Consider the following 18184-nt stretch of genomic DNA (forward strand, 5'->3'; position numbering starts at 1 on the left):
CCTAACCTTAACCAACTAACCAACTTCGAAAGAGAGCGACTTCGAAAGAGTCGCCAAGCTTAACCAGTTTGTTAGGAGTAACGCGATTGGCGCTGAGATAAACGTCAGTGGCCAATCAGATAGCGCAAACCGAACGCGGAAGTGAAACTGCGTTGGGGAAAATATACAGGCATCCTGGCCCACAATCAGAATGGTAGACATACTGTAATGTCAGTCCTGGCCCACACTCTGAATGCTAGACATACTGTAATGTCAGTCCTGGCCCACACTCTGAATGGTAGACATACTGTAATATCAGTCCTGGCCCACACTCAGAATGGTAGACATACTGTAATGTCAGTCCTATTTTGGGGAACATAAAGCAATCCTCTTATAGTCGTAATAACTTTGCTGAAACCTGAAACTCAGTAAAACCCTCTGTGTGTGTTCCCTTTACCTACAAGAGGAATAATAAATAATATGGGTAGGAACAAAACAAAAAAGGTCTTTATTTATTTAACATTGATCAAGAAGATATCCAAAAATGAAATTGATGCCTAGGCCCTTTACAAATGCCATAAATCATCATCTTAAATTACAGCAATTGCAATTCAAAACAAAAAACAACCCGCTGAACAAAAGCTCTTAGAAAAATGAAACTGTCTTTTGTTGCGTGCCAGCAGATGGATAGGTATGGGATGTGTGTGTGTGTATATATATATATATATATATAAACTTGTACAGAGTCAAAACCACTAGCAAATGGAAAAACAGCTAACTTTTGTATATTTAGTATAATTGTTTTTATACTAATAATAATTATACAATTTACACAGCACAGACAAACACTTTTAAATACTGCATTATGTGGTCTCAATAGAAATAAAAACCTTGATTTATGATTGTGTCACTTAATCATTTTCATATACCCAGTATTATACTAATGAAAAAAGATTTAAAAAAAAAAAAAACACTATTTTGCACATTCCCATTAATGCATTAGTGGTAAGAAAAAGAGTGGGATTCAGCCGTAACTATAAATCTCTTGAATTCAGTCCCATTTCTGAGTCTGTGTAAAGCTCACTTTAGCAACACGATTGTTCCAATAACTCCAAGGCCGGACAGGAGGTATGAGCCAATTCAATGTCACTCTGTAATGGAGTGTACATCTCAACACTGTCATTACAAACAAAAATGAAATAATAGGATGGTGATAAACATTCTTACAAAACCAAAAAAAATAAACATGCAATCAATGTGCCAATTAAATAACTGAAGAAGAAATGTGCCATTTGGTGAATATCCAAATATTCTTAAAATAACAGCACTTTCAACCCTTTAAAAACCGAGAGCATGACACACCTAAGTCGTCATACATACCCGTAGAGTATATACATTTCAACTCTGTCACGGTGGTTAAGGCACCTACTGTATAATATCTCTCTCTCTTCTTGTATCAGTTCAAATCAAAACAGTGGGCATCACTGAAAAGGGTTTCTAGTGGATTGAGTGCAGTGCAGACCTCCTGGATGACTTTCTGCTGATTGGGTGTTGAGTCGAAAGCGTTACTGTATATCATTTGACATACAGGAGGGTATTCCTTTGACAACGGGAGAGCAACCGCCTGGGGAGTTCATGGATACCATGTATAAGGAGGACAGATGGACGAGTGTATGAGTCAGTGCAACAGCTTGGAGGCTGGCCCTGCCGGATCGACGTCTTCAGGGGGTGAAGGTATACCGCACATACCATAGAACCTTGTCATGCAAACCCCTCAGGAATAGAAGCGGTTCAGGAGAACAGAACCATCATTTATTAAAATGTTTCTTTTTCCAAATTTGTTTTTCAAACTTAAAACATATAACAAGGCAATAAAACAATAATAAAAACAACGGAACATGACAAGACCCCAACATGCAGTAATTAAAATACACGGTCAATAAAATAGTATGCGTTGCCAATTGCTTTGCCTGTTTGGTGGACTGGGTGGTTTGGAAGTGTTGGACTGACAAGGTTCTACTGCAGAGTTGGCTATAGAATCCCCAGGCAGATGTCAGGGTTGTGTCTTTAGAGTCTCCGCAGAGGTCCAGACTCGAGGTTGAGGCACCACAGCATCTCGATGCAGATCTCAGGGCTGCAACTACAAGTGTCTGCATAGAGTTCTTAGGGTCGAGGATACAGCATCACCATTAAGTCGTCGGGTAAAGAGGCTACTGCATCTCCACATAGTTTTCAGGGATGAGGCCCCTCCTCCCCTCCAGCTCTCCCTCCAGCCAGCCAGGCTCCCTGGACGGGGTCACTGCAAGGGAGGGAGAAAGGACATATATCAGCGAGGCTGGAGGGAAGGCAGGGATAGGGGTGATATTGGGGACACAAAGCTACCTGTGGTAGTGGTGGTGGTATGCAATTGACCCATCTCAAACCCACCCCCTTTTCTTGATCCTCCAATCTGAACTGTTGCTTCCCTCTGACAAACTTGGCGGGCTTGGGATAGGAACATTTTACTGTAATCAGCTTCATTAGAATAGAAACGTATGTGTAACTCCCGATACATAATAACATTTCTGATAAATGTTCAGTCTTGTCACGGAAGGCATTTCACTGTTTAGTTCATGAAATACCAGGTAGCTAATCCTGATAGGGAATCATCCTGACCATCTTTTGTCAGGAATGTTGATGGTTATACTGTATACTGGACAGGAAGTGGACATAATAATGATGTGGCTGAGGCAGGGTTTCAATTCTCCCAAGGTTCATTACTGCCAACTGTCAATGTTTTGGCTGTGAGATCATTATACGGTGCAGTTTCTTTGATGGTAGATAGTTCTCTTGGGTTGTGCAGGCCTAAAATAACCAACAGTGTCGAGAGACACGGTCCCAGTCTTCGAACGGGGGAAGAAGACACAAGAAATTACCACAGCGAGCATTCACTAATGATAGGCGCAGACTAATAAAACATCAATGCATTGTGGGGTCTTATCTGGGACACGACTACGTGTTCCCATGTAAGGACTACATCCACAGTGTCTCGCTTGGCTCGTCACAAGTGAGAGATAGAGGGGGTCCGGAAAAACAAAACCCTACAATCTGGCAAAGCTCTCTCATTTCCCTCGTCAGTGATTACAGCTCAGTCAAGCCAATCTTCCCAGACCCCTACCCTCGTCTCTCTCTCTGATTTAAGATCAGATTGGCTGTCCGGTCGTCTCCCAAATCCAATATGCCAGAGCCTGGTTCTGAGGGAGCGACCAGTGTCGGTGATAACACTTACCAGCGGTGAATATTGCGCCAACCTGGAAGGAGAGCTCAGAGTCGTGCTCGGCTTCGCACGGGTACACCGCCTTGGCTCTCCGGCCGACGACACTGAAAAATGAAGGCAATCAGTGAGCTGGCGGCGCTGTGGAGAGGATTACTGCACAGTTCAATCTGGGCCCAGGCCCCGTTCATTGCCTCACTAGGGCTGAAACACAGTGGGGCCAGGAAATAAGCTATGAGAAGAGAGGAGCCGGGCCGCTACACACTCCATCTTCAGTCCAGACCCAGCAAGCTAAAGTCTTCACACACGCAAACAAGGACATTCAGGACTGTTTGTATCACTTGGAGCAGACAAACATTCGGCCTGAGTAGCACAGACAACCATCTATGGTGAGATAATTAAAAAGTGTGTGTGTGTGTGTGGAGGGGGGGGTTCACACACACACACACACACACACACACACACACACACACACACACACACACACACACACACACACACACACACACACACACACACACACACACACACACACACACACACACACACACACACACACACACACACACACACACACACACACACACACACACACACACACACACACACACACACACACACACACACACACACACACACACACAACACCGCCTGGAATTTTCCGCAGTGCCTCAGCTTTTTTTATTCAGATTTGCGGCTTTTGAAGCTACATTTTAAAACCAAGTTTGATGTAGAAAGAGGGTGCTGTCAAAGAAACCATATATGCATACTGTAGTTCTGCAAAGGTTGGTGAAAAGAGGCATATTTTGACCATGACAAAAAAAACTGTTTCTTCAGCAGGGTTGTTTTGCCTGCCATGGCGAATAGTTATCTCCAATGCCAGCAACATTACCATGTAGAAATGCTGTGTTCAATACACGATGCCCTGATAAATATTTCATATTCTTTCTGCAAGAGTAACAACAATGTAGGATGGGGGCACAGGAGAGACAGAGAGAACCCAAAAGAAGTTAGCGGTCACATGAGTTGTCAATACCACAATCTTTCAGTTGTGCTGCGGGGACTCTCCGACTTCTAAAGAGAATAATGCATTCTTGTGGAACTAGCTACATTTGGAGGAATGAGGAATTTTTGTTATTTATATGAAAATAACATTAATGGATTTGCCCATAGAATGACTCGGCCCATCTGCAATTTCCCTCTGCGTAATTTTTAAAGCGTGTAGAAAAATTAATTCATTAATTTCTCTTTCAGGAAAAATGGGGGGGAAAAACGACTTGAGTACACAAGTGTGTAATTGACTGACTGATAAAGAAAGCGAGGGCACGGACTGAATAAAGAGACCAAAAAAAGCATTATAGTACACACTGATAAGGCAAGTCCAACCCGAGTGCAGGGGAAATAAAGGCACTGGTGTGAGAGAGAACAGAACGGTGAGGGAGTTGGGAGGTCTCGTTCACATCTAATCAGACAATGCAGGAAAAAACACAAGTGTCCCCTTCATTTGAACGGTGTAGATGCGTTGGGCTACGACTGCATGGGGATGCAAAAAATAATAATAGCTGCGTTTTCCATGACAAAAAGTTGAACTGGAGTCAACTATTGCTGTAACACAACCCGTCCCCCACTGCAGTGGCCAATCGATCACAGTGGAAGGCGAGAGATTAGGAGGGAGGGGGGGGGGGGGGGGGGGGGGGTAACAAAAGTTGTGGGACTAGATGAGAATGAGCCCTAATGCATATTTCATGTAACTCATTCATCTAACTGCATCGCCCCCGATATACAGTACCGATCTGACCCCCTAGATATCCAGTACCGATCTGACCCAGTACCGATCTGACCCAGTAGTTTCACTGAGCACCACAGAATCAGACATTAGTTTGGGTGATTGGGACAAAAATAAGACAAACATAGACCATTTAAGAGTTCCCAAAGACAACTTTAAAAAGTTAAATATGTATTTACTTATTACAGGGCACTGTACATTCCTGACATTGGGAGGGTTAACAATAGACTCTGGGGGTATGGTTGGGAGATATGGCCAAAGTATCACATTTCAACATTTATTGACAGTACTTTATTTTCCAGTAGAAATTACATCGTTATCTTGTAATATAATTGTCATGGTGCTATTTCTTTCTAAACGTTCCGTTTTCTTTTACTGCTGCAAGGAACACCTTTTTCTATTAATTTAAGAATATACAGTATGTATATATTTTTGTATACTGATGTATACATCATGGACAGTTTCGTAAAAATCCATACCTTTTTGGATCCATAACTGTATACCTACACATTGGGGTATACTCCCAGCCCTAGCACCAGGCAAACTGGTTAACAAGAGACATCTATAACTGGGCCCCCAGGCAGAAGACAGCCTCCTGTGCTAGGGATGGGAAGTGTGAGGAATACGTCTCTCACCTGTCCTCTGACTTCTCCCCATCATCATCATCATCATCATCATCATCATCACCATCAGCAGCAGCAGTTGTAGATCTGCTCTCTCCAGAAGGTCCAGAGTTGGCCCAAGAGGCTGCTGCTGTGCTGGCCCTGCAGACCCAGGGGACAGAGGGGACACAAGGTTAGTTGGCTGTGACCAGAGGGGGACCAGAGGACCAGTGACACTGGGTGGTCAGTCTGCGTGCCTGTGAACCACCTCAATACACAACGGCGCTGCTGTGGTGGATGCGTGGTAGTAGGGGATACTGGAGTCTGAGGTGCTGTAGTGTTAAGGCAACACTGCTGCTGTGGGCCACTGGGCTCAGGGTGGTGGGATGGTACTGCAATGTTCTCAGCTGGTGTGCCGAGCAGGGCTGCAACATTTATGGAAAAAATACGAAATTGCAATATGACCTAGTGCAATTATGACCCATTGCAATATGACCTAGTGCAATATGACCCAGTGCAATATGACCCAGTGCAATATGACCCAGTGCAATATGACCAATTACCTCTCTGCAAGCTAGCCTAGCTTAGCACAAATCAATGGAATCGGACCACTAGCCTAGCTTAAAGGGGAGATGAATCATTGAACAATATTAGCCTAGTTTGTTTGTTGTGTACCTTGGGTAAGACAGGGTCCTATAATCAAATGAGAAATCCTGCTTATTTGTCTGAAAACTTAAATGTAATTTCCCCTTTTTCGCCATGGGCGGTGCCATTTTAGAGTTAGCTAGTTGGTGACGTCACTGTAATGGTTTGGGCTGGCTCCCGGTTTACACTGCTGGTTAGATACGTAAATATGGAGTGTCGTGAAAGTCAGTCAGTAAATTGTCAACCAAATGTAACGTTACCTACCGAAAAACTGAACCGCGGTGGTTCTTTTTGCATTGCTCCCGGCTGTTCGAATACATTTTACCGCGTGAAAGAGAGAGGAAAGTTAGTTCAAGAGACAGAGCCCCTGTTTATAATGGTTTTAGCATTATAGTCTCGTGCATGTAACAGAAGTGCAAAATAAGTATTATTAGCAGTGAAGTGCAGTAGGCCATGTTTTTGGCTATATTTATATGTAAATTGTTTCGGTTCATTAATAATTTTTAATAGACCGATCTCTCTCTCTTGATAGACCGGTCTATCCTACATTACGAGCAACCAATGAGTCTATCTGACGCCCATGGATAATAAACTATAGATTTACCGGTATATGGAATTCGTTAAACGGATCCGTTGTCTTACTTATTATCAGGCCTGGACTGGCCATCTGGCATACCGGGCAAGTGGGCCGACGCATCTTTGGGCCGTTATGATTTGAAAAAAAGAAGAAAAAAAAATTAAGTATTTATTAAAACATTTTTTTTTTTTTTTTTTTGTCAACGACAGGCCCACTACTAGGCTGGGACAGCGGCCCATTGGTACTGATTGACACTGGGCGGGCCCAATCACATCTCTTACTAAGCACCCCCCCGCCAGTCGTGCAGGTACATGACTGAGAGGGGGGCTGGTACATGACTGAGATGGGGCTGTGGTACATGACAGAGGGGGCTGTGGTACATGACTGAGAGGGGGCTGTGGTACATGACTGAGAGGGGGCTGTGGTACATGACTGAGAGGGGGCTGTGGTACATGACTGAGAGGGGGCTGTGGTACATGACTGAGAGGGGGCTGTGGTACATGACAGAGGGGGCTGTGGTACATGACTGAGAGGGGGCTGTGGTACATGACTGAGAGGGGGCTGTGGTACATGACTGAGAGGGGGCTGTGGTACATGACTGAGAGGGGGCTGTGGTACATGACTGAGAGGGGGCTGTGGTACATGACTGAGAGGGGGCTGGTACATGACTGAGAGGGGACTGGTACATGACTGAGATGGGGCTGTGGTACATGACTGAGATGGGGCTGTGGTACATGACTGAGATGGGGCTGTGATACATGACTGAGAGGGGGCTGTGGTACATGACTGAGATGGGGCTGTGGTACATGACTGAGAGGGGGCTGTGGTACATGACTGAGATGGGGCTGTGGTACATGACTGAGAGGGGGCTGTGGTACATGACTGAGAGGGGGCTGTGGTACATGACTGAGAGGGGGCTGGTACATGACTGAGATGGGGCTGTGGTACATGACTGAGATGGGGCTGTGGTACATGACTGAGATGGGGCTGTGGTACATGACTGAGAGGGGGCTGGTACATGACTGAGAGGGGGCTGGTATACATGACTGAGAGGGGGCTGGCTGGTACATGACTGAGAGGGGGCTGGCTGGTACATGACTGAGAGGGGGCTGGCTGGTACATGACTGAGAGGGGGCTGGTACCATGTATTGTGCATCATTGTAGGTAAAACCATTAAAAAGTTAATTTCCATGGCAGCCATTTTGGATTTTGGTCTCTCACAAATTCCCCCCGCCTTTTAAAAAAGATACACCCCGGCTAAATTAGTTTATTAACCCTCCTAGATGACACATCCATTGAGAAACGAAGTGCCACAGATGACCCAACTACTAGGTCCATATCGTATCATCATAATATTATTAAAAAAACCATTAGGATAAGGGTTCCCTTGATAAAGATGCATGAAAAGGCTGTATAATATACAACACCTGTAGCTCAACTGCAAAAACTGCTTTTTTGATTTGATTAGATTTATTTGGAAATTAAAAACACATCATAAAAACTAATTATCTTGACCAATTTGTATTCCTGAGGATATCACCTAAAAGCATTCATTAAAACACTTATTTCCAAGGTGGTCCTCGATGGAAGACATAAAAACACAGAACATAGCCTACTCAACTGCAAATGTTTTGCTCAACTGCAAAAATGTATGCCTACTTATGTATTAGGATACAGGGAAAAACACATTCACAACAGGCAGCAAAGTTTATTTTCAGCCAAGTATGATAATAAGGTAACTATTAGGATATATGGTATGGATTACTTACTCTTATAACTTAGTACTGTGGTAGCTCTAGTCTCCACCTACACAAATTGTTTTTGTGCCGTCTATTGATCATGCACCTTCACGTGGTAGGCACATTAACTGTAGGTCAAACTCCCCAAAACAAACAAGCACACCATTGATTTAATTGCCATATAAATCACATACAAATATCTAACTATTACTCCTCTCTGAATATGAATATAAAAGGTGATCTATTAACTGTGTAAACCTTATGCAATATTCATAATTGATATTTGTATACTTGAAATCTGTATGAACTGAGTAGTTAGTATCAAATGAAATAAGATGGAACAGCTCCATGCATTCATTGAATAAACAACTATTTGCTCATTACCAGTATGGTATTGTTTAAATTGTACAGATTTTTGCACATCTTTGTCAGGGAATTCCAACAATTCTGGACCTGAATGTACCAGTTAATTGTAATCATCTCTCTCTCCTTATGTCTAGTCAAGCCAGGTTGTGGAGGAGAGAAACAGTGATGAACAGGCTATAGACTACTTTGCCCATCCTGAGCCTGCTATGATGCAGATGTTTTTACATCACCACCCAAAACAAGATTCAGCCAAGAGTGAGTGAGTACACTGGTCCACTTGCACTGGTCCACTTGTCCATGGCACTTACTACCCAGCTGTGTAGTGGTTTGGGGTAGTGATGCACGATATGGCCGGTTTTTTACACATCGGTATCGGTCCGATATCAAGATAGGGCCAATATAAAAATATATATATATATTTTTTTTATCTTTTTATTTAATTTTTTACATGTTTTGGCCTTAAATAGTTTCAAAATATCAGTCATTTCTGAAAATAAGTTACAAAAGTAAAAAAAATCTACGTTTTGGAAAATAGCTCTTTATTTGATTATCATAAAAAAGTGTTTTCTATACAGAGATATCGACATCGGTAAATATCGGTATCGGCCAGAACAGCAATATTAATATCGGTTATCAGTATCGGCCACAATTTTCACATTGGTGCATCACTAGTTTGGGGGAATAGTACAGTAGGTACGCATATTTAAGGGGACTGCAAGGATGGTGTACTGGTGAGTGGTGTCCGACCGATTATAGTCGGCCGGTCTGGGCTAAAAATGCCAGGGCCGATTTTTGGTCCCAGTCCAGCCCTGCTTATTATTAAACATATTATTTATTTTTCCCAAATGAAGGTTGAAAGTCTGTCTCCATCACAAGCGTAATGTAGGATAGACCGGTCTATCCTATACGCGCAACCAATGAGTCTATCGAGAGAGAGATAGACCGGTCTATAGAGAGAGAGAGAGCACAACTCTTTCTCTGCCTTAAATTAGCACACACAAATCATCTCCAACTAACGTTATTTATTTAAATAGTTCCTGTTAATTAATAATTAACATAAGTTCATGTGTTCATGTAGGAAGTCACTTTAAGAGCTTTTAATTCATTCCCCTTCAGAGGGTTTTCTTTCCCCCCAGAAGACAGAAAGAACCTGGAATGAAAATATCAAAAGCTGTCGGATGAGATATTATTATTATATTAGGGATGCCAAAATAATGCGTTCCATTGAATTAATTATAGAAATGAATTAATTCATTAATCTGTGTCTCTTGTGGGGCCGTGTTGACATTAAAGTACAGGAAAAGGTGCAACTTGTGTGTTGTTTATTTGTATAAGAGATATATCTTTACACTGTTTATTCACTTGATAGTATTTTTATTATATGTCCCTTTATCGCACTGTAGACAGCGCGATATGCCTAATTGCCAATACGCACCTGCGTATTGTACGTAAATGCCAGTGTTGGAGAAAAAAGGCTACAGTCCAGTGTGTAATTTACGAGAGAGCAGGTTTTGCTCGTGAGCTGTGATTGGAAACGGTAATATAAGTTTAAGGAGAAGTGGAGTAACGTACTCGGACATAGATCTGCCGAAACATGCAGAAAATAACGGACGGCGAAGAGACGTTGGGCTGAGTTCGGTTGCGTCTGAATGATGCCATATGCTACATGTGTGTTTTGATGTTAAACATTAAAGAGGAGATGAATCGTTGAACAATATGAGCCTAGTTTGTTTGTTGTAAGACAGGGTCCTATAATCAAATGTGAAATCCTGCTTATTTGCCTGAAAACTAAAATGACTTTTTTCTTTTGCACACCACGTCTCACTGCTGTCATTCTAATTGGCTGAAAGGCATAGGCCACTGGGTTTCGGATACTCTCTGTGGGTCTGTCCACCTCGTCAAACATGTCCAGATCCATTCTAGCTACAGCCTCTAGGTCAGGGGTCTCAAACTCAATTGACCTGGGGGCCACTGGAGGTAGAGTCTGGGTGAGGCTGGGCCGCATCAAATATTCCACAAAAAAGGGGTTTCAAGTATTCCAAAAAAAAGTACAACTGATCCAATCTTCTCAATCTTTAGCAATAACATTTCAGAACATGAACAGTTCTTCAGAACATGAACGGTTCTTCAGAACATAGGCTTCTTAGTGGTGTCAGTGGACTCATCCACAGCTATGGAAATGCACTGTGCATTTTTTTTATTCCATCACAAAGCTGTTTAATCAAATCACCAGCCAGTATTTCAGTTATTCTGGTTGCTGTGCTATCTGAGGGGGATTTGCTTTTGTTTGCCTTCAAACATGGTCTCCATCACTTCAGTCATACATTATTTTATTATGTATGCAGCATCAGAGAATGGCTTCTTGTGTTTAGCCAAAACCCATGCCACTGAGTGAGGACTTTGTTGCTTTTTCTCGTTGTGACATAGATTTAACAATAATTCTGCTTGCAGCTTGATATTATGATTTCATTTCATTTATTTTTGTGGTTCTTAGCACTGAATTTTGAGGAAAGGTTGCATCAAAATAACTGTTTTGTGTCGTAGTGGCGTTTAAAATTGCCACTCTTCACAAGAGCTACCGTTTCTTGGCATATTAGGCACATTGGTTTGGTGCTGGGAGGATGCACGCATATTTTTCAGTCCATTCACCTTTGAATTGCAGCGATTTTCACTGTCGACTTTTCTTTTACTGGCCATCTTTGAACATGCCACATTTTTCTACTAGCTGCCTGCTGGCGAAACTAGGCTACTAGCTATATTTATCTCAAGGAGATAAAACTGGGAACGAGGTTACTAGCTACAGTACCTGCAGATTAGACTACCTGTAGATGCGCTGTCAACTCTCGCTCTGACTCGAACCGTTGAAAGAGACGACGCGCATTCCGTGAAGACCCGCCATACTCTGCCTCTGACTCGCAGACTGTGGGTGGGGGGGGGGGAAACGCTGACGGGATGCTGAATGTGATTGGACCAGAGTAGACAGACGTAGACAGATGCAGACAGTGGAGCAGTGCTTGCAGAGGAGATAGCGGAGAATTTTGAGGATGCCTGCCATATGCACTGGATGACAGGATATATTTTCCTTCCACTTTACTTGGTATCACTCCGGAATCACGTTTCAACCAAGTCACTAATGTAACGTTGCTGTCATGAGCCTGCGCTAGCCTACAAGTGATAAATAAATAAAACTTCCAACTTGCGTAACGACTCGGCAAAAAGTTGCGCGCGGGCCGCACTAGGGCGGTCTTAAATACTTTGAAGCTTGGCAGCTTTGTTCGATAAGCATGGGATTCGAATATGAAAAGAAAATTCGATTATAAAAAAAAAAAATTATATATGCGATTATTTTTTTTGTGTGCAAAATCATGCCTCTCTTTGTTAACTACAACAAGCAATGCTGTTTGTTATTTAAGATGAAGTCGGACTCGGCACTGACAGATTTGTGTTCATTGTGCTGCTTTTATAAAGCTTCAAATGACGGCTTACAATATTTCATGAAAGCAAAGTGTTTTGTTTGTCTAAGATTTAAAAGGTTTAAACTTTACAGCACTGAAAAAGTTGAACAAAGTGCTGTACAAGTCCCACAACATAAAAAAACTTTGATGTCAAGTAGGGGGCCGCAAAATATCACCCAGCGGGCCGCAATTGGCCCACGGGCCGCGAGTTTGAGACCCCTGCTCTAGGTCATTAGCTACAGCGTGCAATTCTCTGAGGTGGCACCATCTCCGTGACGTCAGCATTTAACGTGAACAAACATGGCGGCACACTGGTTGATAAATTCTACACAAAAGGGACATAACAAATAGTTTTTTCTTAGAAACGGCTTATTTTTATAACTTGATTTTTTCTGTGGTTTATCTAAATACTAATTTGATGCTATGACTGTTTATATCGCTATTCAACATCTCCCCTTTAAAACTCCGGGAGAGGTGTTTTTGGCCAACAGTAAGGCTAGCTGGTGTGTGTCTGCTCCCATTCATTTGTGCTAAGCTAGGCTAGCTTGCAGCTGGATCGATTTCTACTGAACGCACAGATAGGAAATTGGTATCTATCTTCTTGTCTGAAGACGGCAAGTGCATTCCCATAATGTACTTTCATAGGGATGTACAAAAATGGCGGGAAATAATGAGAATTGGAGATGACAGATCACAGGGTTACAGATTACAGAGTTTCTACTGAATTAGTAGAACACAAAAAGCAGCCTAACAGCGAAATCAGCCTTAACCAACCAAAAAAACTATAGAGCTAGGTTTATTCCCAGCCTGTGGCCTTTTCATCAAGCTTATACCATAGCAGTGAGGGGGGAAGCCAAGGGGTTTAACAGTGGAACAGCGGGAGAGTGTGGGGAGCCATCTGAAGCTGCCATACGAAAGAGGGAGGGAGGGAGGGAGAGACGGGTAGAGAGAGAGAAAGAAAAGTGAGGAGAGAGTGACAGAGGGCGGGTGGATTGTAAAGAGAGAGCGAGGAGTGGAAAGAGCAATCTGCTCTGGAGGCTGGAGAGGAGCCATTATATGAGGCCAGCAATCCACACACACACACACACACACACACACACACACACACACACACACACACACACACACACACACACACACACACACACACACACACACACACACACACACACACACACACACACACACACACACACACACACACACACACACACACACACACACACACACACACACACACACACACACACACACACACACAGGAGGATATCAAAGCCTTGTTCTAATAAAATTGGTTTAAACAGAATGAATGAACATAAAAAAATATATTAAAATGTATTTAATTTTTTTTTATTATAATTTTTTTTTTATTTCCCATGTCTTATAAATGGCCTTTTCCAGTGTTTAGCATTGTTTACTAGCAATGTGGGGTTGTATCAATGGGGTCTGTGTCTCTAATTCTCATGTTGGCTTATCAGTCCACTTCATATGTCACAAGATCCTCCCCCACTGAACTAAGCCATTCTGAATTTCGCGTACCTGTGACATCCAATAATTCTCATCTGCATAACTAACGCCCCCTCTATGGTTGTAGCGCACACTCAACCATTCGCTCAACAACAGAGCGAGTGGAAATACTGACACTTCCTCAAACGGGTTGACGTGCGCGGGTGCCGACAGAGATAATCAACAATTCGCTCAACAATGGAGCAGTGGGAATAATGCGGTCTCCCTGTCCCTGACTCTCCCTCTCTCTCTCTCTCTTTCTCTCCCTCTCTCTCTATCCACCTGCATTTTACACACAATAACTCAAGCCGCTCACTCAGTGCACACGCGCGCACGGAGCGATCTATCCTCTCTCTCGCTCGCTCGTTCTCTCTCTCTCTCTCTCTCTCTCGTATGTATCACGCTGTGTGGGTGACTGTCACTCAAAGCGCTTATGGGTGGAGCCCAGCCCAAAACAGCTTGAAATCTTGAAGTGGAAAAATGCTGCTTTAGAGTATTTGATTAGAAATACAAAACAATGCATTTAAAAAAAATTATCTTACAGATGTGTTCCATAGACTCACAGGAATTGTGTAAAATTGCCCAAATAGTGAAAGGAATAGCAAAACATAATAGCAAGACCTTTAAATAAAAAATTCAAATGTTGATTTAGAATTCGAATGCCAACGTAACGAATGAAGGTTTGAACGTTTGGGCTCAGCCCTAACACATACACACACCTAACATTCCCCTCCACAGCAGGAACTTGCAGAGGAACTTGCAGAACGTTTGGTTTTTGGAGGGAAAATAACTGAGATGTCAGTGTGGATTCTGTACATGAATCTTATTTTATCTGATGCAGTGTTAACTAATGGTAGAAAACGATTTTACTATTCAAAAAAGTGTAAAAGATTTTTGTTCGGTCCTGCGTTCGGGCAGCCAGTCAGATGCACTGGTGAGCAACACCGGTGCCTCCCAAAGAACTGTGCTGTCACTAGGCCTGTCCCCGACTAAGGATTTGTATAGTCGACTTTGATTGGCCAAAATTTGCCGATAGTCGACTGGTAGTCGACTACCACGAATGCAAAATAAATAAATAATATAATATATTTTTTTTCCCCCCGGATCATTACATTTGGGCTGTGGGGGGTCCTTAATGTCTGAAGGAGTCGACTGAAGGTTTCTTGTCCTCTGCAAAAGCATGCAATTGGTCCACTGATGGATACATCTTGATATTTGATATGATCACACACAAGATGGCCGCAGTGAGACAGGTCGTGTCTCAATTGCTCGTCTGTTTGTCGCAGTTTGTAGCCGATAATACTGCTATTTGATCCACTTTAATTAGTTTGACCAGTTTAACCATTTCAGTTTCATTGGAGTTTTTTTTCTTCTTGAGTTTGTTCGTGAAAATGTCTATTTCACTGCAAAGTTTGATGGATGCCATCGAGAAGAGCAAGACTGAAACGCTGAGACACATTGATTCAAAAGTGGATACAATTCAGGCTGGCTTGACTAGTATTCAAAACTCCCTGGAGATGTTGGGACGTCAAGTCGAGTTAATTGAGGAGAGAGTCGGCAAAAACGAGAGTAATGTCGATAATCTACTTGCTTGGTGAAAGTTCTAGAGGAACACAGCGCTTACCTACGTGAGAAGACTGATGACCTGGAGAATCGGAGTCGTCAATTGAATCTTCGTGTCGTCGGAATCCCTGAGTCTGCCGAAGGCACCGATGTGATTGGGTTCATGTCCAAATTAACTCCATCGCTCCTGGGTCGGGATAACTTCCCCACCTCTCCAATCATCAAAAGAACCCATCGTTCACCGACAAATCGTCGGAATGAGCGTGGCACTCCTAGGCCCATCATCATGAAGTTGCTCTACTTCCAGGACAAGGTGAAAATCCTTCGACTTGCCAGAGAGAGTAAGAGAGTGGAATTCAATGGGTCTCTTGTCTACTTCAACCCAGACCTCAGCGCAGACTTGGTGAGACATCACAAGAGCTTCGCCACAATCAAACGCAAGCTCCGCGAACGTAAGATCAAGTACTTTGTTCGCTATCCATGCACATTATGTGTCACCATTGATGGCAAAGAAGAACGATTTAACTGTCCCAAGCTTGCTGAAAATGCCTTAATATCTTTCAATTATCCCATTATGTTAATGAATCTCATATTTTATCCCCATGCCAATCGGGTTTCAGGCCATACTATTCCACAACTACAGCCCTTCTGAAGTTGACCAATGATGTTCACTCAGCAATGGACAATAACATGGTTACTGGTGCAATATTTATAGATCTCACAAAGGCTTTTGATTTGGTTGATCATTATCTTCTTCTTGACAAACTGTGTGCTATTGGCGTCTCTAATAATTCTTTACTTTGGTTCAATTCATATCTCCACCATAGACGCCAGTGTGTATCATATCAGGGTAAACAGTCTGACTTTTTGATTATGGATAAGGGTGTTCCTCAAGGTTCATCTTTAGGACCATTATTATTTTCTATATTTGTTAATGATCTCACCCTGATACCATCTGACTGTCTTACTCAATTATACGCTGACGATAGTGATTTATTCCTCTAAGTCTGATATTCAACAAATTCAGTATGCTTTACAGACTCATTTTGATGCTGTCCAGAAATGGTTAGCTATTAACAAACTTTTATTAAATAAGAAGAAGTCTTATAGTATGCTGTTTGGTACTAGATCAAATCTGGTGCAAATATCAAATCAGTTGTCGATTAAGTTTTTAGATGATGCTCCTCTCGACAATGTCAATGAATATAAGTACCTGGGTCTTTGGCTTGATTCTCAACTCACCTTCAAGTCACATATTGATGCTGTGATAAAGAAAACAAATTGTAGCCTGAGATTACTGTATCGTTCTATTAACAGTTTTTCTCTTCAGGTTAGGAAAATAATCATTATACAGCTGGTACTTCCAATAGTGGATTACGCAGACATAGTCTATCAAAACACCACACTAACAAATATCCGTCCTTTAAATGTTACTTATAATAGTGTTTGCAGATTTATATTGAGGTGCCCTTATAGAACCCATCACTGTCTTATGTTTGAGTCGTTAAACTGGCTTTCTCCCCAATTCAGAAGACATTTTCATTGGTTGCTTTTTGTTTACAAATGTATTTACTTTAATTATCCCCCCTATCTAAAGCAGTTCTTAACACCATATAGTTCAACTTATAATTTAAGACACACGGATTTTCCTTTCTTTACTATACCTCGAACCACCAAAGCTATCGGTCGACTTGCCTTTAAATTAGGGATGTCCGATATTATCGGCCTACCGATATTATCGGCCGATATCGGCATTAAAATGTGATATCGGGAAATATCGGTATCCAACATTTTTTATTTATTTTTTACATTTCTAGAACCTTTATTTACCCAAGCAAGCAAGTAAGAACAAATTCAGATTTTATTTATTGTCAAAAGTATGCATAATGTGTTAATTCCACAACAAGAGATATGTAATGTTAATTACCTGAAATTATCCGTTTTTTTGGGCGGGGGAAACCCTGCATATATCGGTATCGGTTGATATCGGTATCGGAAATTAAGAGTTGGACAATATCGGTATCGGTAAAAAAGCCAATATCGAGCATCCCTACTTTAAATATAAAGCACCAGCTTTACAAACTGCCTTGTTCACTCAGATCTCTCACTTCTTACCGGTTATTTAAGATATCTTTGTTCACTCATCTACAGACTACTTGCACCTGTTATTGATTTACTGTGTTAGGGCTTACATGTTGTTTACAGATCAAATTATAATTTTGTATGTGTTTTATAAGGGAACATATATATATTGGTGATCCTCTTGGGAGGAATCAGTGTGGATTGTGGGGGTAAGCTTGGGAGAGCGTCTGTCAGTGTATAAGTGTATTTGTTGTCCTGTTTTTTGTTTTGTTATGTATTGTATGTTTTGTATCCTATGTTTTTTTTTGATGCACTTTTTCTCCCACTTTTCTATATTTTCCTCCCATCCCAATTTCGTATCATCCAATTCAACCCTCCCCTGTCACGAACACCGTTTCTTGCCTCCCACAAGCCGGCTGCAATGTGGACTAAGTCATACATAGCACAAGTCCCCTCCGGTACTTGAGTTAACAGCAGTCGCATCTTTTCACCTGCGCAGCTCGATCTCTCAGTGGCGAGGAGTAACGCGTGGGAGGCTCACGCTGCCCCCGACACTTCCTGATTCTACTGCGCAGGCGCACCAACCGACCTGTAGGAGTCGCTGTCCACAACGCCCGATCCCCACCCATCA

At 42.3% G+C, this 18184-nt stretch overlaps 1 protein-coding gene across 2 annotated transcripts in view; it reads right to left on the minus strand.

Moving 5' to 3' along the window:
* Positions 1–473: 473 nt before the first annotated feature.
* Positions 474–18184, minus strand: part of arhgap10 (Rho GTPase activating protein 10) — a 282472-nt gene continuing 264761 nt past the window's right edge. The window contains exons 21-23 of one of the 2 annotated variants that reach the window (XM_084318126.1): positions 5654–5782; positions 3248–3339; positions 474–2278 (exon numbers count right to left, since the gene is read on the minus strand). In XM_084318126.1, coding sequence (XP_084174252.1) covers positions 2190–2278; positions 3248–3339; positions 5654–5782 — 310 coding nt within the window. In that variant the 3' untranslated portion in view covers positions 474–2189. Of the gene's footprint in view, positions 2279–3247; positions 3340–5653; positions 5783–6907; positions 6963–18184 lie in introns of those variants that run through there. The other variant, XM_084318127.1, reaches the window with a different exon arrangement.

Source organism: Notolepis coatsorum, assembly GCF_963971535.1.
Source record: "Notolepis coatsorum genome assembly, chromosome: 7".
NCBI lineage: Eukaryota > Metazoa > Chordata > Actinopteri > Aulopiformes > Paralepididae > Notolepis > Notolepis coatsorum.